The sequence below is a fragment of the Leptonychotes weddellii genome, chromosome 14 (genome assembly GCF_054177405.1).
Source record: "Leptonychotes weddellii isolate Sample4059 chromosome 14, ASM5417740v2, whole genome shotgun sequence".
NCBI lineage: Eukaryota > Metazoa > Chordata > Mammalia > Carnivora > Phocidae > Leptonychotes > Leptonychotes weddellii.
Window position 1 is genome coordinate 4225435 of NC_138382.1, and position 24879 is coordinate 4250313.

At 41.4% G+C, this 24879-nt stretch overlaps 1 protein-coding gene across 1 annotated transcript in view; it reads left to right on the top strand.

Annotated features, from left to right (window-relative positions):
- Window positions 1–24879, top strand: part of LOC102750747 (contactin-associated protein-like 3) — a 152765-nt gene that overhangs the window by 81614 nt on the left and 46272 nt on the right. The window contains exons 10-12 of the mRNA XM_081804056.1: window positions 6765–6936; window positions 15190–15296; window positions 19272–19391. Of these exons, the coding sequence (XP_081660182.1) occupies window positions 6765–6936; window positions 15190–15296; window positions 19272–19391 (399 nt within the window). The remainder of the gene's footprint in view (window positions 1–6764; window positions 6937–15189; window positions 15297–19271; window positions 19392–24879) is intronic.

Below are 24879 nucleotides of genomic sequence, written 5' to 3' on the forward strand. Positions count from 1 at the left end.
AGTTTTTTAAACCTTTATGCTTATGATGGATTTTATAGCTCTGCAGAGGAGCAGATTCCTTCAACACTAAATAAAGAATTTATCCAGGAGCTATAACTTTAAAGGTAAAAGATTTTGAAGCATTAAAAGGGATAGGAAAAAAATCCTTGCTGTATTGTTTAATGATGAAAAATGGAATACTTGTTATTTTGTTTTAAAAAGTAAAGAAAAATACTTTCCAAAACCACAGAATCTTCTCTCGTATTTGAGCATTCTGCATGTTCCAAATGTACAATGCACAGCTACGTGAGAATAGGTACTTTCCATAAATATTTACATGTTGATATGATATGAATCAGTTGTTACTATGTAATATATGTATATATTTTAAAATACTATTCATGTTTCTTGAAAGAATATTTATGGGCCAACCCCCTAGTGTACACAATTAAATACTGCAATGCTTTTAAAGCTTCCCTTGCTCCTCTAGATTCTCATTCCCCCAGTTAAGTATTACCCTGCCCCCCCTTTTTACTAATCTTTGTTTGCCTTTTTATTTTTCAGTTCAGATATAATCAACATGTAACATCATGTCAGTTTCAGATGTACAGCATAATGACTCAATGTTTGTATATATTGGGAAATGATCCCACAATAACTCTAATTAATATCTATCACCATACATAGTTACAGTGTTTTCTTGTGATGGAAACTTTTAAGATCTACTCTCTTAGCAACTTTTAAACATACAGTAAGGTATTATTAACTGTAGTCACCATGCTGTACATTACATCCCCATGACTTATTTATTTTACAACTGAAAGTTTGTAATTTTTAATGTATTGCTTTTCTTTATAACCTATTACCCATGTAGGTAAATTTAAACAATAGTGTTTTGTGTTCCCTTGCTTTTAACTTTACAAATAGGGCACTAATGCATTCCTCTGTGTTCTTTTTATTATTATTGCTATCATTGTAGTTCTATATTAGTTTTTGAGATCCAAACCTGTGAATATATATAGGTAAAGTTAATTAATTTTTACTGCCCTGTGGTTTTTGATGTATATTATACCATGTTTTACTTATTAAATCCACCCTCCCATTTTACTGTTGAGCGACAATTTGATTGTGCCCCATTTTTTTGCTATTATAAAAAATGTGATAAATATTCTACAGCTGCCAAGAATCATCTTGCCAGTGATTTTAAAATTTTCCTTATGTACAAACTATCAAGCTTTCCTAATATGCATAGTCAACTTAATGAAACAAACTTTTGGTTGTTTCCAGCTTTTGGTCTACGGAAGGACCCTAGAGATTTGGAGGCAATGTGTTGAAAAAAAAAAATAGACTTTTCTTATGTATTTTCATAAAATTGTGTTGATGTGCAGAAAAACTGTCTCATTAGTATAGTTTCCAATAACAAATAGTGTTTCTAAGATGAGCAGAATTACAAAGTTTAAACATCCCATGAGAGAGTATAATGACTTTTTTTCTTTACCACTTAGTGCTATTTTTTGGTTGTAATTATAATTTGGCACTGAGTGGCAAAAATAGTATAAGATCTTGCAATCACAGCACATTATCTGTAACTAATGTATAAATTCAGAATGACCTCTACTCAACTCAGCTGTAAATACCCAGTTGATTCCTACAGAACAATTCCAGGCACTGATTCAAACTAACTTAGTCAACTGTACATTTTATACCAACATAACAGCATGTTTTCCTCCTAGAGGAAGAATATATACTATTTAAACAACTCAACTAATGCCCTCACCAGGCTGCAACAAACACACAAAACCAAAACACACCAACTTACTGATGTTAAATAAAAAGATGAGTATTATTTGTTGTCAAGGAAAAGCAGGAGAGGCAGGTCTAGGACCAGTGAATATGGAGTCCTGATTCTCAATAGATGTACTATATCCTCAAGTTTTATGCACAGGTAATGACTCCCTTGTTCAGAGCCCCTTGTCTCTATGGTCCGTTGGACTTCCCAGCTCTGTTCTGGGGAAAGGGGGGCAGGTCAGTTTCAAGTTGAGTGGAAACTTTGAGACCCAAAGACGTCAATGTCAGAGTTATTTTATCCAATCCCAAGAGTGGTGTATGACAGTGTCTCTTTAATTATCTTCTTAATTAATGTCCACCAGAACCACAATATGCATCTTGTTAACAATGAAATTCATTTTATCCAATTCGTGCTCTGTAGCAATATTTGGTATTCTCAGAAATCAATACCCCATGTTCTGAGACACTCCCTAACCGGTTCTCCTTCCTCTTTCTGTTTCTCCTGATGGAGGTTCAACTGCAAGTTCCCACTCACAATGTGGTCGGTCACACTTTGCTGCAGTGCTTTCCCATAAAGGCGGACTAGTACGTCTTCCTATTACAGTTAGGATGGCCATATAATTTGTTGTCCAAACCAGGACGCTTTAGCTAATGAAGATGTTCTCAATAACGATGACAGGACAGCAAGCATAGAGCAGGGCTCTGTGGCTTTCTTTCCATGACGGGGGTCCTCTCGCAGATTAGCGGCCCTTTTTATATGTCCCGTCAGCACTATGTGATGCAGGTTTCCCTTTTTCCTTTTCTATTTCTTCTCAGTGAGAGCTTTGTTTGTAAATCGTTCTTCCAACAACAGTTTCACTCTACTGTATCATTCAGAGTTTTGGTGCCTGCCAGGGAGGGTAGTGGAAAGATGCCCTTTTTTGGATTCCTTTTGTGGAATCTTTGTACTATTCAATAGCACACTCGCACTGCAGAGTTGGGGAATATTAAATTATGTTCCGAATCTCTCAAGTGTCCTTGCATGCATGACACATTAGCAGACCAGGGAGCCAATGACGGCTGTAATGAGGTCTCACCTCATGACCCATTCTGGTGTCGTGACATAAAGCGACAATTTCTCCAACATCCTCAGAGGTAGTTAAATTTCTGACTCCTCCCGTAGTGATGGACATGTTCCATTAACTCAGCAATAAATATCCCCTGTCCACTTTCACTGTCCATCCTGAATCAGGTCATCGAGGAACGACCCTCTGCTATTTTACCGTCAGGGCTTCAGGCAATCTTCTGCATGGATGAAAGGATGACTCATGGTCTAGGCACGTCTTGGGCCGTGGCACCCCTTGCTTCTTGACCTCTATCTCATAACTGGAACAATGAATTACTTGACGGTTTGACCTTTCCTTCTTAAAGTTCCACTTTGAGAAAGATTTCCTTGTGACCACTGGATTCAGTTGAGGTTTGTTCTTTACAGGAATACTTAGGTACTGCATTTATTTTTTTAAAAATTATTTGTTTATTTAAAAAAATTTTTTTAGAGAAAGAGAGCACATGTGAGCAGGGATGGGTGGGGAGTGACAGAGGGAGAGAGAGAATCTTAAGCAGACTCCATGCCCAGTATGGAGCCCGACATGGGGCTCGATCTCACGACTCTGAGTTCATGACCTGAGTGGAAATCAAGAGTTGGATACCAACTGCCTGAGCCACCCAGGCGCCCCAGATACTGTATTGTATTTTAGATGAGTTTGAAGTTTGTGATCTGGAGAAAAGAAAGGTTTATTGATTTAATGTTTCTGATCCTTTATCCTAATGTTCTCAGTTCCTAAGCACTGTGAGTACAAGTCACCTATAAATAAGATACAAAGATATACCAGGTGTCATCCAAATATATCCAACCTTTCAGAAATTCTTTTACAAACTGAAATGTGCATATTTTCACATGAAACAAGGAAAAAGTAAAGGGAAACTGGAGAGTTAGGCAGTTCTTTATGACATAACATTACATTTGAAGTGTCAAAATCTCTATGAGGCTAATTTATGGGTTTCCACTGTGCTCAACAGTGGGTTTAACCTGATGCAGGCCTTGGCTGGTTTTGGTTTATATTTGTCAGGAATACAAAGCATCAAAGCCTCAGTCACTGAGAGCAGAAGAAAGATAGACTACATGCATTTTGTGGAAATTCTTAGGCAGCAAGCTAGCAGCTGTTGGGCGAGAACAAGAGGAGGCTCTGTCTTCAGTCCCCACCCTTTGAAGGTGCACCAGTGAGCCTCACAACAAAAGTTCAAAGAGAGGGGAATGAAAACCATGTAAATATAATGAGTAAAATCTTTATGAAATTACCGATTCCAGGGGCTCCTGCGTGGCTTAGTTAAGCATCTGTCTCTTGATTTCAGCTCAGCTCATGATCTCAGTGTCCTGGGATCAAGCCCTGCATTGGGCTCTGTGCTTGAGTTTCTCTCCCTCTGCCCCTCCTCCCCTCATGCTGTCACTGTCTCTCTCTCTCAAATAAATAAATGAATCTTTTTTTAAAAAAAGAAAGAGGGCGCCTGGGTGGCTCAGTTGGTTAAGCGTCTGCCTTCGGCTCAGGTCATGATCCTGGAGTCCTGGGATCGAGTCCCGCATCGGGCTCCCTGCTCGGCGGGGAGCCTGCTTCTCCCTCTGACCCTCCCCCCTCTCATGTGCTTGCTCTCTCTCATTCTCTCTCTCTCAAATAAATAAATAAAATCTTTAAAAAAAAAAAAATAAAATAAAAAAAAAAAATAAAAAAAGAAAGAAATTACTGATTTCATTTCATTTAAAAAAATTAGAGCCTTATCAAATAACCTCAAACCCCAGGCTGTAAATATTAACAAAAACTTCCTTAATATTTAAATGATTGGAAAATGATTTTTTCATGATTTTTTTTAAAAGATGAATAGGTATGACTTTGTATCTAACAAGTTAGAAGAAGACATTTTCCTGGAAATTATGTCAATGAGACATAATTGTATAAGGCAAAGAATAAATAAAATAGATAAGTTTCCCAGGAAGCAAAAAATTTACTTCACAATTTCTTGGAATCAAATATAAATTATTAAAAAATGCTGTGCATTTTCATGTTTGCATGTGAAAATAAAGTATTCAATTAAGTGAATGCTTTGTGATTTTACCCCACATTGCTGCAGGTAGGTTCCCCAGGCAGCTGGCTCTCTGCTTGGGAGATTTGTGTACCGTGGCTTAGTGAGGTTAGTTCTCATAAAAAAACCCCAGGGTGGTGAGAGAGCAGCTAGGATGAACAGAGACAAGGTGAGGTGTGATGCAGTTGCAACAGAAGCCTCAGAAGATCCCACGCAGGCTCTGAAGGAGCTTTGCCCCTCAGGGAGTCCCAGTTGAGAATGTGGGTCACTGACCACTCCATTGCATCCGTGGGCACCAGTCATACCACTCTGCGAGACTCAGCTCCCCACAGCCAGGGCAGTTCCTGGGGAGAACCTCAGCCTCAGGCCCAAAAATGAGGGGCATGTGTGTAATGCAGACTAGGCTGTGTCTATAGATTTCCTCCAATTGTGGCCTTTTACCAAAGCATTTACAGTGACAGTGTTCTCTTTCTGGAGCGTTTACTTTCCTCCTGTACAGGGGGAATCTTGCCGTGCTCAAATCGAAGAACCTGTGATTGCTTCAGAGGGCAACTCAAGGGAGGGTGGGAGAGCACACTCCACCCTGCTGGCCCCACATGTGGGGAAGGAGGTGGTTCTGAACCCAGTCGGTTTTGACTTTGATTTCAAAGCTGTGTCCTTGCTCATCATTGTTACAATAGGATTGTCTTCTTGGGAAACCCAGGGGAATAAAATAAAACCACTGTCCAGGAATTGTGGTTTTAATGGTAAAAGATAACCTGAGGCGTATTAAAATTTTTAAGGGTATATTTGAGCAAACATTGATTCAAATCACACAACACCGAAGTAGAAGTGGTTAGGGGTGCTCCGTGGACAGGAGCCAGGGGAAGGACTTATATAGAGAAGGTGTGGAAACAAAGAGAGGAAATTATTGATTGTCTATAGCTTAAAGCCTGGTTGGCTGTCTGAGGTTGGCTGTCCTTAGGTTCCGATTTCAGAACCTTGAGGCATTTACAGGCTCAGATTCTGGTTTGCTCTCCTAGGCCATTAAAGCTTTTGGTGAGTCACCTCGGTCTGATGGCTTCTTTCCTTAATTAATTTAACAGTAATTTACAGCAAGCCAATTAGTGAATGCAGCAGAACTTGTAAAAATTTAACTCTTATTATTGAGAACAATCAAAGCCCATTTCTTTTTGCACGGAATAGTCCATATGCTAATTTTCCTCCATTATTTTCAGTGCCATATCATTGAGATACTTGTTAATTTTGTGTGCGTGTTAATGTTAAAAGGTATTTGACTAAAATGCCTCATTCAGAAACAACTGGAAATGTAAGTATAAATTCTTCTTAGATGTCTTTGACCATTTTTAATCAAACATTGTTCTAACTATGCTCGTGCATGCACACACACGCAGACAGAGTAGAAATTTCACATACATAATTATTTCTCAAGCATTTTAAATTTCGCAAGTCCTATTAGGCCTGTGATTTTTTTTTTTCTGATTCTGTTGTCTCATAGCCTTTAGTTCATATAGTTTAATATCATGCTAAAAGGAGTGATTTATTCTGGGCGCTTTCAAAAGAGAAATCAAATTCTGCTTAAATTAAATGGGCCTTGACTCTACTGATAGGATTTTACATCCTCCCTTTGGCTCATCTGTCCATAAGCCTGGCTCTAGTTGTTATTTCTGTGCTTTACCAAAACCAGTAATGTCTGTTCTCAGCCGTCCACCGCCGCCCCGCCCCCCATGAGGAGCATGAGCCTTGCAACACGTGTAGGAAGCCTAATAATCCTCAGGTGTCTGCAAACAGCAGGAGGCAGCAAACTTGCATGTACAAAATCTGTGCACTATTTTGGTCCCGACTGTTGACTTTCTCCTTTGTGTGTCTCCATGTTCATTCAGGCTGTCCCAACAGCAGCTCTGGCCCTGGATGTGGAGGTCCCGAGGCCGGGTTTCAGGGCTGCCTGAGGCTCATCTCCATTGGCGACAAGGCGGTGGACCCCATCACAGTACAGCAGGGGGCGCTGGGGAGTTTCCGTGACCTCCAGATAGACACCTGCAGCCTCACGGACAGGTAAAGCCATCCCATGTCATTTTAGCATTCTTGATTTCAATTTTTTGATAGTAGGTTAAAAACAAATGAACCGCTGAGAGAGAGCACCTCCTTCTAGCCCCTTCTTTCTTCAAGATATCCAATCCATATGGAAAAGTTATAATTAATTGAAAACAAGAAAATAACAATCTTTAATTTTAAACAATTGCTCCTTTCAAATGATATTTTCTTAGAAGACTCACTGTAATGAATTTTCCTTGTGTATGTCCCCAAGCTACTTAGTTTTTACAGGATCCTATTCGCGGTGCTATAATTATTGATGGGTGTAAATACTATGAGTATAAATACTTTTAAAAACTCTTCTACTGCACAAAACAGATTAGAATGTTCTAAAGAGATGAGGAATCATCTTGAGGACCAGTAAGTTAAAAGATACATGTGGTCATCGGGATGCACCCCATGCTCCCTTATCTACGTGGAAAATGAAAACTAACTCTTCCTCCTGGAAAGGTTGAGCCTTTGGGGATTTCTAGTCATGTAAACACAACAAAGAATGGAAGGAACCCAGTTACCATATACTGAGCACTGTACCAGTTCAGTGAAGGAGGTAATGGGCGAATAAAAGACACAGACTTCCAGTTATGAAATAAGTAAGTCGTGGGGATGTAATGCACAGCGTAACGACTTTAGTTAATACTGTTCTGCGTATCTGAAAGTTGCTAAGAGAGTAGATCTTGAAAGTCCTCATCACAAGAAAAAAAAAATTTTGTGACTATGTGTGGTGCTGGATGTTAGCTAGACTTACTGTGGTGATCATATCACAATATATATAGCTATGGAATCATTCTCTGGTACACCTGAAACTAATATAATGTTATAAGTCAATTATACCTCAATAAAAAAAGGGAGAAGCTTTGAAACACTAGCATGTTAAAATCCTTAAGCATTGCAACTTTATTCAAATTGTCTTGTTTGTCATGCTATCTGACTTTCAGTTTTTCTGGCTAAAAGGGATGGCTTAGCTTTAACACATTAAATTTCTTTCTGTGCCTGCTATGTTTGACCTTCCTGAAGTAGGACTGCCTTATATTCCTGTTGAATAAACGAACACACTCCAGACACCCCCCCACGTCCGTGCGTGGCCACCCTCTTCAGAGTTCATGCTTTGCAAAGTGCTTTGTGCAGTAAATCTATTCCCAGTTTAACACTAACTGGAATTCCATGTTGTGTCCAATAAACTACAAGTTGCATTGCAATTTGGCAGTGTGTTAGAAAACCATAAATTCCAGTACTTAAAATATTAACTCACAAGAGCTTGAGATTTCTTTAATGCAGATGTTCATGTGTATAGTTTACATTCTATTCATTTGTAGGGGAGAAAAGAGATTCAAAGAATTAGGCAAAAACTCTGAATCCTAATTTTCAGATTTTGAAATGTATGCTGGCATAGAAACTGGCTTCATCTGTAAGTTATAACTTCAGCCAGCTCTGAAATCCTGAATCTTGGTATTGGGAGGGGGTTCAAAAATATTTGCTTGGAGGTAGGGTATAGCCCTCACGCATGGGAATGGCCAGCAGTGGCTCAGGAGAGTCAGGGGTCAGGGGTCAGGGGCCAGGTTGTCAATTCAGTGGTGAAGCTCACAGGAAGTTACTTAAGTGCCCAGGGAATTTCCTCACAAAATATGATGTAATCACAATATTTCTCTTACATAAGAAATGCATGTTGCCCCTTTGTGCATAAAGGTCTTTTAGCCAAAAACAAAACAAAACAAAACAAAATGAAAAACCAACAACAAAGTATGCCTATGTGTGTGGGTATATATATATGATATATTTATATATATATCACCAAAATAGAAAGGTTTTCCATATCACACCTAAAAATGATTTTTAGAAATATGTACCAACAATGGATGGAGACCTCTGGGATCCAGGGTATTAAGTTACCTTCTCCGCTCAAAGCAGAAATTGAGGTTCATGGCAATGCTGTAAGTGGGTATGAAAAGAGCTATCGGCACTTTGGCTGATATAGTCAATAATTGGAATTTTTTATAGTTTTTATGGCTTAACATCTGAAAACATGTCCTTATTCTCCACTACTAGAAATGTTCATTCTTCCTTAGTGCTTCAGGCCATACCTACCACCTCCATGTTCAATGCACCACGAAATAGATTCAGGTAAAAAATACGACAAAGCAGCCATCCATGGCCAGGCTCTTGCTGGGTGCTCTGTGCTGAGCCCAGCCATCTACCAGCCTGTCCAGAGCAAGTCATGGTGTGCTCAGGTGAAGCTGAGATTTATTATTAAAATGCAGGTGATTTTGTAACTCTTATCCATCAGGCATAGGAGTTAATAATTCATGATGCATAATAACATTCCTGGCCCAACGGCACAGCAGGTTATGAAAAGATGTTTGAAATCTGCTGGGGATATAGGAGACCTTCCTGAGCCACACAAAGACTCATGTACATGGTGCTCTGTCCTCCCGAGGCTCCCATGACACGGGGACAGTGGTGGGTTCTTGGGGACAAGGCTTCAAGGACGAGGTTCCTGTGAGGAGGGACCGTGTCTTACACCAGTTGTGTTTTGGACATTAGGATTTCATGTCATATAACTCAGGTTACACGGTCCTTTCCAGGTTTCTTTTAAGATCACAGGAATGCCATCTTGAACACCTCTAGGCATGGACTATACCGATGGGGCCACTTTTCCCACTTCCGTGGACTTTGGCCAGCGTTAATCTTCTAGATGCTAAAGGCAATATCATGCACTATACGTGTTGGTTTTTAGAGATTAGTAGACCAAAGCGAAGTGGAAGTTGTGGGGGGTTGTGGAGACATGTGGGAGGGGTACCTAATTTGTGCTGGGATGAGGCAGGCTGTCAGAGAGGAGGGAGAGACACCTACACTGGGGTGGAAGGTGGATCCGTCAGTCAAGTGAGAGAAGCTGGACATCCAGTGAAGGTACAGCCATGTGCCCAAGCCAAAGTGCAGCCATGAGTCTGCCTGTTTGAGCATGGCTACTGTAGAAATTGGGAGTCTGAGGGCAAGGAGCAGGGGCTGGCGAGAGATGGGGCTGCCTGGCTGGGCAGGGGCTACACCACAGAGGCCTGGTGGCCAACTCAAAATCTGGACATTGATCTAAGGTTCCCTGGGAAATCACTGAGGGCTTTGTGCTAGGAAGCCACTTGCACAGTTAAGCAATACTGCCCACAGGGGAAGATGATTTGGGTGTGGACCGCAGAGAGAGGGTGTGTGACCGGGAGGCCAGGTAAGGGGCTGCCTACCCATGTGAGAAAGGATGATTGACTGAAGTAGGGAAGAGAAAAACATAGATGATGTACACGGTGTTTGGTGGATAGAATCACAAGCTGAAGAGCTGCATGGCTATGGAGGGGTGGAGAGGGACCTGTCAGGATGACCCTCAGGTTCTGGCTTGGACAGCTGGATGAAGGGTGGTATCACCACTCAGTGGAATAGTGATGGAGGAGAAGCACGATTTTGGGAGGCACAGAGTCAAGAGGTTTAGTTATTAAATCTTAAGATATTTTGAGAATCATAGAAGTACAAAATCCTAAAGTTGAGAAGAATCTTAAAGGTGACATCTATTGAAGTCTCCATCTCAAAGCAGGGATCTCTTTCTCACTGTAGAGAAGAGGATCCTGCTTCTGTTCCATCTTTCAGGAACGAGACCCTTGCCCATTCACCAAATGCGTCACCAGTGTCCTCTGTCCCACCCAGATTTCCACCATGAATCTTCATCTTTCCTGCTCTAAGTCTAGGCACGCTTTACCCCCATATTCTGACAAGTACCCAGTGAATTTCCTGAATTGGCTCGCCTCTAGGCTAAAGTCTGTTCTCTTTGCAATTTTTTAGAGGCCAGGGTGTTAAGCACTATTTCAATCCTGATTGGCCTCCTCTGCATCAACTCTGGCCAGCATCTGCCCTAAATCTGGAAGGGACCTGGTCCATGCATGGTGTGTAGGGTTCATAACCTCCCTTCCCAAAGAAACTGGTACAGACTAAGCTCACTTCATCTGCTTGTAAGCATAGCCAGCATGCTGGACTTGTGGTTCCCACCAACCCCAGGTCTTTGGCAGTGGAGCAGTGTTCAAGTCAGGTTAAGATACACGCTGGTTTGGGAGTGTGCTGCCGTTTTAGTTTTCTTACTACAGCTGGTACCTCTCTCTGGTCTTCCTTGTGCACGCTGAGTCCTGCCAGGAAAGCAGGAGGTTTGGGGTAAGAAAGCCGACCTCAGGTGTGTAGTCAAGGAAACTGTCCTAAATAGGCCAAGGACATGGGACAACAGTCACTAAGGGAAGGGCCTGGATGCAGACTGACGTGCCCTCTAATCCTTGGAGGTGAAGAGACATCCTTCTATTTTCCCAAGAAGCGCACCTTCTAGTTCTTGGCACAGAATCAGGTGTCTTCCACTCAAATGCCAGAAGACCTAGCAGGAGAGTGTTTATGTGTGTCCTTTGAAAGAAATTGGGCTCATTTCCAGCATCTTTCTCCCAAACAGCAAAGGAGTGCTGTGTATAGAGTAGAAGTAACCCAAAGTTACCCATTCCTTTGACTCCTTGAGAGAAATAGGCATTGAGCTCCAGAGGATAATAAGTAATTACATAGCTCCTGTAATTGCATTAGGCTTTTGAGGGACTATATTTAGAACTTTAACTATATAGCAAGAGAGGCAGTGTGGCTTGTGGGGACCCAGGTAATCTTCCTTTAAATTCATGTGGGTCATCTTTTCTACATCATTGACAAAGCTGTGATGAATAACATTCCTTTGTAAAGATATAACAAATTTGTTTTATCCATTCCTCATTTGATGGACATTTAGGTTATTTCTACTTTTTGACTCTTATGAATAATGCTGATATGAATATTAATGTACAGGTTTTTGTGCGGACTTGTGTTTTCAGTTCTCTTGGGCATATACCTAGGAGTGGAATTGCGGGGTCAGTGGTGACTCTGTGTTTCACTGTCTGAGGAGTCTCCAGATTGATTTCCAAAGTACCGTTTTACATTCTCAAACAGTGATGTAGAAGGGCCCAAATCCTCCTCATCCCTGCCAACAGCTGTTATTATCTTTTGATTATAGCCACCCTAGTGGGTGTGAAGTGGCATCTTGTTGTGGGCTTGATTTTCACTTTCCTAATGACTAATGATGTCTGGCATGTTTTCATATGTGTGTTTTCCATATTGTTATCTTCTTTTGGAAGGCATCTGTTCAGATCTTTTGACTCTTTTGACCTAGTTTTTAATTGGTTGTTCATTGCCCTTATTGTTAATTTTAAGAGTTTTACCTATATTTTAGATATCCATCCTGTGTCAAATATGTGTTTTGCAAAGACTATCTCCTAGTCTGTGGTTTCTTTCTCATTCCCTTAAGTTTTAAATTTTAATGAAGTCCAAATCATCTATTTTTTCTTTCCTAGACCATATCTGAAAAGTCATCACCACACCCAAGGTCAGCTAGATTTTCTCCTGCATTATCTTCTGGGAGTTTAACAGTTTGGTATTTTACATTTAGGTCTATGATCTAACTTGAGTTAACTTCTTAAATTTTTTAAATTTTTAATTGAAATACAGTTGATGTATTATATTAGTTTTGTTTGTTTGTTTGTTTTTTATTATGTTATGTTAATCACCATACATTACATCATTAGTTTTTGATGTAGTGTTCCATGATTCACTGTTTGTGTATAACACCCAGTGCTCCATGCAGAATGTGCCCTCTTTAATACGCATCACCAGGCTAACCCATTCCCCCACCCCCCTCCCCTCCAGAACCCTCAGTTTGTTTTTCAGAGTCCATCGTCTCTCATGGTTCATCTCCCCCTCCGATTTCCCCTCCTTCATTTTTCCCTTCCTGCTATCTTCTTCTTCTTCTTTTTTTTTTTTAACATAGAATGTATTATTTGTTTCAGAGGTACAGGTCTGTGATTCAACAGTCTTGTATTATATTAGTTTTAGGTGTACAACATGATTGAGCCATTACATGCATTATGAAACACTCACCCTGAAAAGTGTAGTTACCATGTGTCACCATACAAAGTTATTACAATATTATTGACTATATTCTTTATGCTGTATTTTCCATCCCTGTCATTTATTTTATAACTGGAAGTTTGTATCTCTTAAGCCCCTTCACATATTTTGCCCTTCTCCCCTCCCCCATCATCTGTCAACAACTAGTTTGCTCTCATATTTATGAGTCTGTATCTTTTTTTCATTGTCTTTTGTTTGCTTATTTGTTTGTTTAGTTTGTTTTTTTTTAGATTCGAAATACAAGTGAAATAATATGGTATTTGTCTTTCTCCATCTGACTTATTTCACTTAGCATAATACCTTTTAGGTCCTTCCATGTTGTATCAAATAGCAAGATTTCATTTTTTTATGGCTGAGTAATATACCATTGTGTATATATGTCACATCTTCCTTATCCATTCATCTATTGATGAATACTTAGGTTGCTTCCATGTATTGACTATTGTAAATAATGCTTGCAATAAACATAGGGGTGCATATATCCTTTTGAATTCATGTTTTTGTTTTCCTTGGATAAATACCCAGAAGTGAAATTACTGGATCATACGTTATTTCTATTTTTACTTTTTGGGGAGCTTCCATACTGTTTCCGTAGTTGATACACCAATTTACATCCCCACCAACATTGCACAAGGGTTCCCTTTTCACCACATTCTCCCTAACACTTGTTACTTCTTGTCTTTTTGATTCTAGCCATTCTGAGTGGAGTGAGATAATATCTCATTGTAGTTTTGATCTGCATTTCCCTGATGCTGAGTGATGAGCATCTTTTCAAGTGTCTGTTGGCCATCTGGATGTCTTCTTGGGCAAACGTCTGTTCAGATTCAGTGCTCATTTTTTAATTTATTTGTTTTCGTGATGTTGAGTTGTATCAATTCTTTATATATTTTGGTTAGTAAGCTCTTATCAGATATATCATTGGCAAATATCCTCTCCCATTCAAAAGGTTGCCTTTTTGTTTTGTTGATGGTTTCCTTCACTGTGAAAAAGTTTTTTAGTTTGATATAGTCCCAGGTGTTTATTTTTGCTTCTGTTTCCCTTGCCTGAGAAGACATATCTAGGAAAAATATTGCTAAGGTTGATGTGCAAGGGTTTGCTGCCTATGTTTCCTTCTAGGAGTTTTATGGTTTTAGGTCTCAAATTTAGGTCTTTAATCCATTTTGAGTTTATTTTTGTGTATGGTATAAGAAAGTGGTCCAGTTTCATTTTTTTGCACGTACCTGTCCAGTTTTCCCAACATTTATTGAGGAGGTTGTCTTTTCACCATTGTATGTTTTTGCCTCCTTTGCCATAGATTAATTGATCATATGATTGTGGGTTTATTTCTGCACTATCGTTTCTATTCCATTGATCTCTGTGTCTGTTTTTGTGCCAGTTCCAGACTGTTTTGGTTACTATAGCTTTGTAGTATAGTTTGAAATCTAGACTTATACCTCCAGCTTTGTTCTTCTTTCTCAAGATTTTTTTGACTATTCAGGGTCTTTTGTGGTTCCGTACAAATTTTAGGATGTTTTTGTTCTAGTTCTGTGAAAAGTACTACTGGCATTTTGATAGGGACTGCATCCAACAGGTAGATTGCTTTGGGTAGGATGGACATTGTAACAGTACTAATTCTTCCAATCCATGAGCATAGCATGTCTTCCTATTGGTTTGTGTCATCTCTGGTTTCTCTCATGAATATATTACCGTTTTCTGGGTATAGGTCTTTCACTTCCCAAACACTCTTCTAGCCTCTGATGTATCAGTTTGCTAATGCCCCATTTGTCAGAGCAGGTCCCACGCCCAACCCCGGCTGAAGTAGGCCATGCCTCTCAGTGGAAGGATCTGCAGGTCCCACTGCAAGGACATGGAGGCAGGGAGGGGAACAGGTGTGGCTGGCCGCCTGTGGCCATTGCTAGCGCTTCGTCTCTCTGATCATGGATGAAACCAATCTTGCCTTATTTGTGAAAAAGCAAACACATTTTTTGATATAATGCAATGTGTAGAAGATTTATCTGCTGCCAATACAGGACAATTGGTAGCATCTGGTGGGCTTCTTAGTCTGTGGTGGGTATTGCATTAGGAAACCTTCTTGACAGACCCAGCGGGTTTTGTTCATGGTCTCGTTTTTCTCCTCAAAGCACTGTCAGTACCATGTTCCAGTGTAGCAGGTTAGTGCTAAGATACACATTTTCTCCTGACCGAATGTGGGAAATAGCAGGTGTATCTGTTTTCTTGTAGGTGCTTGCCCAGCTACTGTGAACACGGGGGCGAATGTTCCCAGTCCTGGGACACCTTCTCCTGTGACTGCGCGCACACTGGCTACACGGGCGCGACCTGCCATTCCCGTAAGCCTCACGCCTCACTGTTCCCGATTTCCGTGCAGTTCTATTTTCCCTTTCTGATTTGGTGCCTATGTGTCTGTATCTGTGCAGCTGTGTGCTAGAAAGCAACAACGAGAACCAGTAGGTATTTTGGAGACTAATTTTTGTCTGGTTTGTTTATTTATTTATTTTAGAGGTGGGGAGGGGCCGGGGGAGAGGGAGGGAGAGAATCCCAGCCCAGTGTGGAGCCCGACATGGGGCTCGATCTCACGACCCTGAGATCATGACCTGAGCCAAAATCAGGAGTCCGACGCTTAACCAACTGAACCACAAGGTGCCCTTGTCTGGTTTATTTTTAATCAATTTTATTTCCTAGTGATGTTAAGGCAGCTTGCAGAAATCCATAGTACCAAATAGGATGAAAAAAAAAATAGCAGGCAAAGGAAAATAAGTATAGGAAGATAAAATATAACAAAAAGTGAAAAAACAAACAAACAACACCCCCCCCCCAAAATACAAAAAGCAATCTAGATGACATGATGGTGTTACTTGTTCTGTTCCTTGAGTTGGACCCAACTTTGGTTCTCAAGTCCTGTCTGCCAAAGTAAAGAGGACAAATTACTGATGGTCAGTGTTTATAAAATCAAACGAGGAGAGTCTCCAGAGGAGCACAAGTAAATGTTCAGGTCCCTGGCAATCTTGATGCTCTTTGATGCTGGTGGTAGTTAACACACTGGGAACTTGCCCCGTGCCTGTGGGATCCTAGTTCCCTCTAGTTCTGCATGTTTCAACTCCTTTAGTCAAACCTGCCCTAGAAGGTAAGTGCTTTATTTTCCACACTGTACGCTTGAGGAAAGAGAGGGGTCAGCTCCTTCGACTGTGGTGACACAGCTGCCAGCCAGAGCTCTCGACCCCCTCTCCATCCCATTTCTTCCACCTTGAACACAAGTCTCTTTCCTGAAGAATTATTTTCTCAATTTCACAGCTAGCCAAACTTTATTGACCCCTAATTCATTACCTACTAGAAGTTTATGACAGAGCCCCGAGATCCTCATTGTTTTCTAATCATTGGCTTTTGTTGTTTATGTTTTTATTCTACTTTTTCCTTTTTTGTGTATCACTGCTGACATTTCTTTTTTAAAAAGTTTATTTATTTTTATTCCAATTCAATTGATTAACATATACTGTATTATTAGTCTCAGAGGTAGAGGTTAGTGAATCGTCAGTCTCATGTAACACCCAGTGCTCGTTACATCATGTGCCCTCCCCAGTGTCCATCACCCAGTTACCCCATCCCCCAACCCCCTCCCCTCCAGCAACCCTCAGTTTGTTTCCTATGATCAAGAGTCTCTAAAGGTTTGTCTCCCTCTCTGATTTTGTCTTGTTTAATTTTTCCCTCCCTTGCCCTATGCTCCTGTTTTGTTTCTTAAATTCCAGTTTTGAGTGAAATCATATGATAGTTGTCTTTCTCTGATTGACTTATTTCACTTGGCAAATACCCTCTAGTTCCATCCACGTTGTTGCAAATAGCAAGATGTCATTCTTTTTGATGGCTGAGTAATATTCCATTGTGTGTATATATACCACATCTTCTTTATCCATTCATCTGTTGATGGACAACTGGGCTCTTTCCATAGTTTGGCTATTGTGGACATTGCTGCTATAAACATTGGGGTGCAGGTGCCCCTTTGGATCACTACATTTGTATCTTTGGGATAAATACTTAGTAGTGCAATTGCTGGGTCATAGGGTAGCTCTATTTTCAACTTTTTGAGGAAACCTCCATACTGTTTTCCAGAGTGACTGCCGACATTTCTGAGTCCCTTCTTTTGTAGCACGTCTCCTCTCTTTGGGTCTTTAGAGAGATAGCATGACATGAAAATTCACTGAGCAAAGAACGGATTGTCATGTATCCAACCTTATGTGAACTGAACCCCAGGGAAGCAGGCATCAGTGTTGGGATGAGAAGACCTGGTCCCCAGCTCAGGGGGTTCCACAGAGGAGCCAGGAGGTTCTTTCAGGCGAAGGGAGGTGACTCACCCCCCCCTAAAAATCCCATACGTTCACCCAGAGCAATTCTACCTGCATCTCTATTTACTATTATGGTGCCAGGTAAGAACTTGCCAAGATAACTCTATTTGGAAGTAGCTGGACTTCTGGGAAGTCTGAGGCTGAGTGACTGGTCTAGAGTTGCAGCTAGGAATGGGGGTGGCCTCCTACTTACAGCGTCTCCTCATCATATCTAACAAGTTGTCTTACACAGAGCAGATACCTACTGAATATTAATGACTAAGGAATGATTGCTAAAGTGTTATCATTAACTCTGATTTAAACATCATTCCAAACAACTCTGATTTAAAAATTCACAGGTGTTATATAAAGGGTCTTTCACTTGTGGCCTTAATAATTTGATTTGGTCTAATAACTGAATGGACTTCATTGTGATTCTTTAACTGTATATCAAAATGAAGGTGAGATATTTCCAAATCCACAGTAAGGGATCAGAGACCTTTAGTTTTTGGTGTAAGTGCCCAGTGAGTGAGTCTGCATTCACATGTAGAGCAAGTGTCTTCCTAGGGTTTCCTCTTCTACCCTTGGTCCCCAGGTAGGTCCAGCCCCAACCCAAACGTAACCACTGTTATCACTTTGTGTCTGTCCCTCTGGACACTCTTCTAGGCGGTTACGATCATATTTATGTATTTGTAGAAATATAAGCATGAGTGGACAAAATACCAGCATGTCTGGGAAAGCGATCCATATTGTCTCTGTGGCCATCAGAGTAGATGGTGCTAGGTGTGCTATTGATGGGGGCCAATCTAATTTGACACACTTGACACTTGGCCATATTTTATAAAAGAATGTTGTATTTTGCAAAATCCCTGGGCAAATGAACATTACTTTGATCTTCTTCTTCTGTGAGAAGGGAGAAAAATCCCTCTGCCCTGCCCCACCCCCTCTCCAGGATTTTCTTCATTCTTCAAAACAGGCAGAGTTTTAAAGGGCAGACAATCCATAGAGTATAGAATGGCATCAGTTCTCTGCCCATGCTCTGCCCCCTCTGTCCCTACTAGGATCACTCTGCTCTGTGACTCTTGCCTGGCCACTTGCTGGGACTGTGTTCATGGATGCCAGGTCTCATCCTTAGGGTGCTGAGGGATCCAGTCTGCACTGTGCCAGAACCATTACTGTACTTCTTTCCTGGCTGCCATTAGCTACTTTTCAGGTTTTCAAAGGGTCTTTCCTGTCAAGGAAATGAGTGATGCACATGGAAGGTATTACTCAGTTGATTAGTCATTTAAACTTATTCTGAACATTAATTAAGTCCATCATCTGCAGATGTTAATCACTTGCCTTGTGGTAGCAAAACATTTATTGCACGTATAAAAAAATTCAACTAAAAATCAGGATACGTTGAAATTACCAAGAGACATTTCATGTATATATATTTTTTTGACTTTCAATTTGCTTGAATAATCATTTGCAAAGCATTTAAGGAAATTTCTTTTAAAACACACCTTATAAGTGGAATGAAGAAGAGTTGCCGATTTATAAAACTCATCTGGTAAACAATGCATTGCACCTGTAGATTGTTCTAAGTAAACAGAGGGTATAATTACTGAGTAATTTAATACATCGACATGGTTGTTAGATAATAACAGATCACTTAGGGAGATGAAGCCAGTTCACTTCAGATGCTTAGATATTATGAGGCGGAATAGAAGTAGATAGCGTGAGTCCAGTTACCATGGTTTTGGGAAGAATCTTTTTTCTAGAGCAGGCAGGGTTCAGATCCACACGGTGATACCTCTTAAAATCTTTCACTCCAAGCTTCAGAGTCTTCATGCTGCCTGATTGACACAGGGGACTGACCACTCCCCTAGAGAAAATGTGCCCGAGAGCAAGGCAGAATGAGTATCACTGGGGAAAATATCCCATCACTAACGACAGGGAGGAATCTTCCCCATTGCAGCCCTTGTCTGAGATCCCTGTCCTTTGCAGCTTTGTATGAGCAGTCCTGTGAAGCCCACAAGCACAGAGGAGACTCCTCAGGGCTCTACTATATCGATTCAGACGGAAGTGGCCCGCTTGGACCTGCTCTCGTATATTGCAACATGACAGGTACGCTAATAAGCTTTATCGTGCCAGTTAAGCTTGTGTAATTGGTTGCTGTGTGCAAAACCACGAGGTTTTACTTCGTAGAGCAACGTGTTCCTGTGCAACTATATATAAGCAATATTTCATTTTCCCTAGAAACCCAATTATAGGTGGTGGATCGATACAGGTGTGTCGTAAACAAGTTCTGCAGAGGACCAATGCATCCACCGTACTGAATGACAGCTGTCCATGGAATTGATGCAAATTCTTTTTTTTTTTTTAAGATTTTATTTATTTATTTCACAGAGACAGAGACAGCGAGAGCAGGAACACAAGCAGGGGGAGTGGGAGAGGGAGAAGCAGGCTTCTCCTGCTGAGCCGGGAGCCCGATGTGGGACTCGATCCCAGGACCCTGGGATCATGACCTGAGCCGAAGGCAGTCGCTTAACCAACTGAGCCACCCAGGCGCCCGAATTGATGCAAATTCTAACACCTCTTTTACACGTGTGTGTGTGTGTGTGTGTGTTTGTGTGTCGGCAGCCACATTTTCTCCTGCGCTCACATCACATTTCACCAACAGAAAGGAAACCACCCTCCTTTACAAAACTTCGCGTGCTACTCTAGTGGTGTGGACCCAGCAGGCACTTTGACAACCGTAGAGTTTGTCCCTGCAAAGTCTGAGACACTGGTCAGGAAAGAGTCAGCTGTAAATGGTTCTCAGGTAACCATGACTTAGCTATAATTTGCTTTCTCTGCTCTGGCTATTTGTCACCTGGAAGGGGTTGCAATTTCTAGGTGGAAGGAGTTATTTGTGGGGGAATTTATGATGGCGGTTTGTGACGAGCTGAAAGTTCTGGTGCAGTTTTTATACCTCCTATCACCTCATACATAAAATCTGAGCATTTTGGCAGTGGTGAATCAAATGGTTTGATCTGAATTGGATCAATTATATCCTCCAGCCCCAAAACTATCCCCAGCTTTACACTGGATGCACATATAGTTGTTTGGGGCAAGCATTTTATCATCGATACTGACCAAAACATTGCAGTGTGATGATAAGAGATAAATATATTGACTTACCGTTACTGAAGGATGTGTGATCTATAAAGTATGTGAGGAAACAACCAAAGGGATCTTTCTAGATATTCTCAGTTCCAGTGGTTATAACAGGCCTTCAACTTATTCAATTTCTGTTTTGTTTTGCTGGCATTATCATGGCTCAAGTGAATGCCAAGAACAGAGAAAGCTAAATAAAAATGCTGGCATCCCCATAATACATTCTACTTTTATCAATCACGTGCTTAATTATCATAGAAGTCTAGGACACATTAAAATTTTCATATATTTTGTCCTATAAGAAAAGTTCCTTATACATTGAAAAATTTCAAGATCCATAGAAAAGTGAAAATGATCCTAGCTGGCATATTGCAAAGATGAATAAGGTTTCAATGACTGAAGCTGTTTTCTTGATAATTAACTGTTGGCAGGGTTGGTAAGGCTGAGGTCACGTTTATTAAAAAAAAAAAGACACTTGCTGCCAAAAGGAATAACAAACAGCTAATTGCCTGATTGTCTGCAGTGTATGGTGATAATAAAAGAAAAATATTTTAATCATCCCAAGTGGACACGTGGTCCAGGCTTCACCAGGAAGCTTCCACTGTGCATATTTATAAAGCACCTTTGGAATGTACCACTGGTTCAAAGACATTTGTTTTAATAGTGATTTCATAACATCACTGATGTGTTTTGATGGCCTGTCACTGCTGCTACCTTTTCGGAGTGAACCCACTACCAGAAGGAAGAGTAGTTATCGTCAAAGTGCAAAGAGAAAGTAAGAACAGATGCTCAGCTTTTAATTTTGGTTAACATAGGAAACTATCTGATGATAGATAAGCCGAGTTTTTTTTTTTTTTTCTTTTAATCCTCGAGGCAAGAAGGAGCCTCTAAATACAGGAAGGAAGGAAAAGGTAAAATCTTCCGGTTAACCCTCCTGGTCAACCCTCCTGGTCAATTTTATATACAAGATGAAGGCCTTGCAAACTGTCTCCTGAGGATGTGAATCATTTTCCTCCCCTGAGTGACTCGAAGAAATGCTCAAGTATAGGCACAAAACTGAAGAGGTGAAAAAAAAAAAGTGCCTAACAGCATTGAACACCTCTGTCCTCGGTACCCACTCTGCGCGAGGCTCGGCGGTAACCGCGGCAGCGAACGGAGTAGCACATACCCCTCCCCCAGTGCGGTGCGCACGTCTGTGTGGGGAACCAGACAGCGTAGGGCGGCTAATGGAGCAGGTGGTCTGGTGCAGGGCGGCAGGTGCTGTGACGTGAATACAGCGGGGGCGGGGGGCACAGACCGTGGAAGGGGGGGGGTCACAATTTTAAATAGAGGGGTCAGGAAAGCACTCAGTTTGAAAGTTACGTTTGAGCCAACCACATAAAAGAAGCAGCTTTGAGAAAACCTGAGCAAGCCTTCAAGGGGAGGGAATGCGATCCAGGGAGCCTGGTGTGTTGGACAAACGCGGGTGGAGGGACCGGAGGGTGGCCTTCGAGTCACGAAGCTGGGAAGTGACAGGTCCAGGACTCACACAGCAGAGCAGTTTGGGCCTTTAACCACCACGCTGTGCCAAAAGGGAGCAAGGAGACCGGTTAGCGGGACCCTCCAGTAGTGGAGCCAAGATGGTGGTGGCACCGAGCAGGTGGGAGCGGAGAAGGGGAGGAGGTCGGAGTCCGAATCCGTGGACCGGATGTGGCTGGAGAAAGACAGGCATCCGGAAGGTCTTCCATGTTTGGATCCGAGCCCTGGAAGGAAGGTGCGGATACTATCAGCAGGGAAGACGCAGGTCTGAAAAGGAATACCAGGATTCCCGCCGTGAATACCTGAAGTTTGGGTTGCCAGCTGTTCGTCTAGTTAGTGAGGACCTGTTGGTCATAAAACCGAGTGTAATGTGTCATCTGAAAGCCCGCTGGGTGGTTATAACATCCTTGGCAACACAAACTTTTAAAAATATATTTTGGAGAATGACTTTATACATTAATTGAACAGCCCAGCAGGCTCCCATTTGCTTTGTGGGGGCTGGTGGACACTGTGAGCATCCCACAGCAACGTGGGGCATCTCTGGATCCCCACACCCTTGTCCACTGTCCACTGAAGGGCAGCTCTGCTCTCGGCAGGACGGAATCTGGGGCAGCATCCCAGGAGAAGCTGTGCTTCATGAAGCTTCCCAAGAAATTCTGATGTACACACAGATTTAGAAGCCACCGCCCTGGGGCTGAGGATCTTTGGTTTTACTGTGTACAGCCTGCTCTATCTCCACCAAAATTAAAATGGAAAGAGAGCAAAGGGCATCACGGAATGGAGAAATAGAACTAACACAGATGTTAAAATTCTGGTGCCACTATTCATTTTTCTGTCCAGGCAGTTGTCCTGTTGTTCCAGTTTGTATAGGTGGCTGTGGGTGAAATTTAATGATCCACCACTGCATCCACAAAGGCAACAAGAATCGTTCACATACATTAAGATAATATCTAAGGCATTGATTGTGCAAATTAAACATCTTCCAAACTCTCTAATTTAATCTTGGAAAGTCTTAGAGTTTTAAAGCACGCATACACACGTGTGTGTATGTGTGTAGGAATTCATGAAAATTAGGGATAATAATTTAATGATTGATATTGCTATAGTTTTTATTATCAAATAATACTTAATGACTATGTATGTCTTCATATTACTTTGCAAATGACCAAGCATTAAGTACAGATCATTGTATCACAAGACCTTTTGGGTAATTAAGTTTTTTTTTTTTTTTAAAGATTTTATTTATTTATTTGAGAGAGAGAGAGAATGAGAGAGAGCACATGAGAGGGGGGAGGGTCAGAGGGAGAAGCAGACTCCCTGCCGAGCAGGGAGCCCGATGCGGGACTCGATCCAGGGACTCCAGGATCATGACCTGAGCTGAAGGCAGTCGCTTAACCAACTGAGCCACCCAGGCGCCCCTGGGTAATTAAGTTTTTTAAAGAAGTTTATAGCTGCCTTTCATAAAAGAAAACTCCTGAATTTAGTATGTTCTTATTCTATGTGATGAGATAAATGTTATAAAGTTCCATGAATCAGGATTGAGTTGGAACATGGAACACACAGACACACACACATCCTGCTTTGTTAAAAATACTGCAGAGAGGATTTCCAATAATGAGGATTTCCAATAATGTTAAACACCAAGGGTGTTTAACACTGGGGGTGTGGGGCCATCTGTGCCCACCTGAAACCCCTCACAGTTGTCCTTTGCTGTGTTCATAGTTGTGCTCCAGATACTGGTTCCCAGACATGGCACCATGGGAACACTTGTCCCAGGGAGGAGATGGCATGTGGTCAGAGCAAAGACTCATGAACATCAGGTTCATATGAATCAACAGGGGGCTTGATGAACAAGCCGAGGACTCGGTCTGTTGCACACCTGCCCACTCCCCCCGTCAGATCCTGATTCATCGACTCAGCGTGTCAATAACCCAGCACTTCTTACTCATTGTTACCATGGACTCCGTCACAGTTATGCAAACCGTGCCACTGTGTTTCTTAAACAGCCTTCTTCCTGTGACAGAAAAATGTGACTGGCCTCCAGCCGGCATCGTGGTATAACAGAGGACACTCAGCCCAGTTGCTTTACATACAGCTCACGTTAATTAAAAAAAAAAAACTCTACGGAATGGGCACCAGTCAAGCCATCCTGCTATGCTTTTTATGTGTGTGTATTTGTATAGATTTTCTGTTTCTTTCACCTCTGTCTTCCTGCAGCAGTTCCTGTCTCAGCACAATCAAACACCTCCCTTTCCAGTCAGACATTCAATTCAGGCATTCATTCACTCATCCTCCACACTTGACCGCTGAGCCATGGAGCTCACCTGGAAGCCCGCAGGTGCCACATCGAATTAGAGTAAGAAGAAGGAACGAACTTCTCTCATAGACCTTCAGACCTTCAGACTAGGGAGGGAGACAGATGTAATTCAGCTAACTAAACATTTTATGAATATTATAAGTATGCATTTGCTATTTTAAATACAGGCATACCTCATTTTATTGCACTTTGCTTTACTGAACTTGGCAGATTTGCTTTTTTTTTCTTTTTTTTGAAACAAATTAAAGGTTTATGTCTACCCTGGGTGGGACAAGTCTACTGGCACCATTTTCCAACAGCACCTGCTCACTTTGTGTCTCTGTGGCACATTTTGGTAATGCTTACAATATTTCTAACTTTTTTGTTACAATTATATTTGTTATGATGATCTGTGATCAGTGATCTTTGGTGTTACTATTGTAGTTGTTTTCAGGCACCATGAACTATGTGCTTCTAAGACCACGAACTTCATTGGTAAATGTTGAACGTGTTCTGACCGCTATACCAACTGACCATTTCCACATCTAGATCCCTCTCTGTCCTTGGGCTCCCTATCCCCAAGACACAACAGTATTGAAAGACCAATTAATAACCCTACGGTAGTCTCTAAGTGTTCACCTG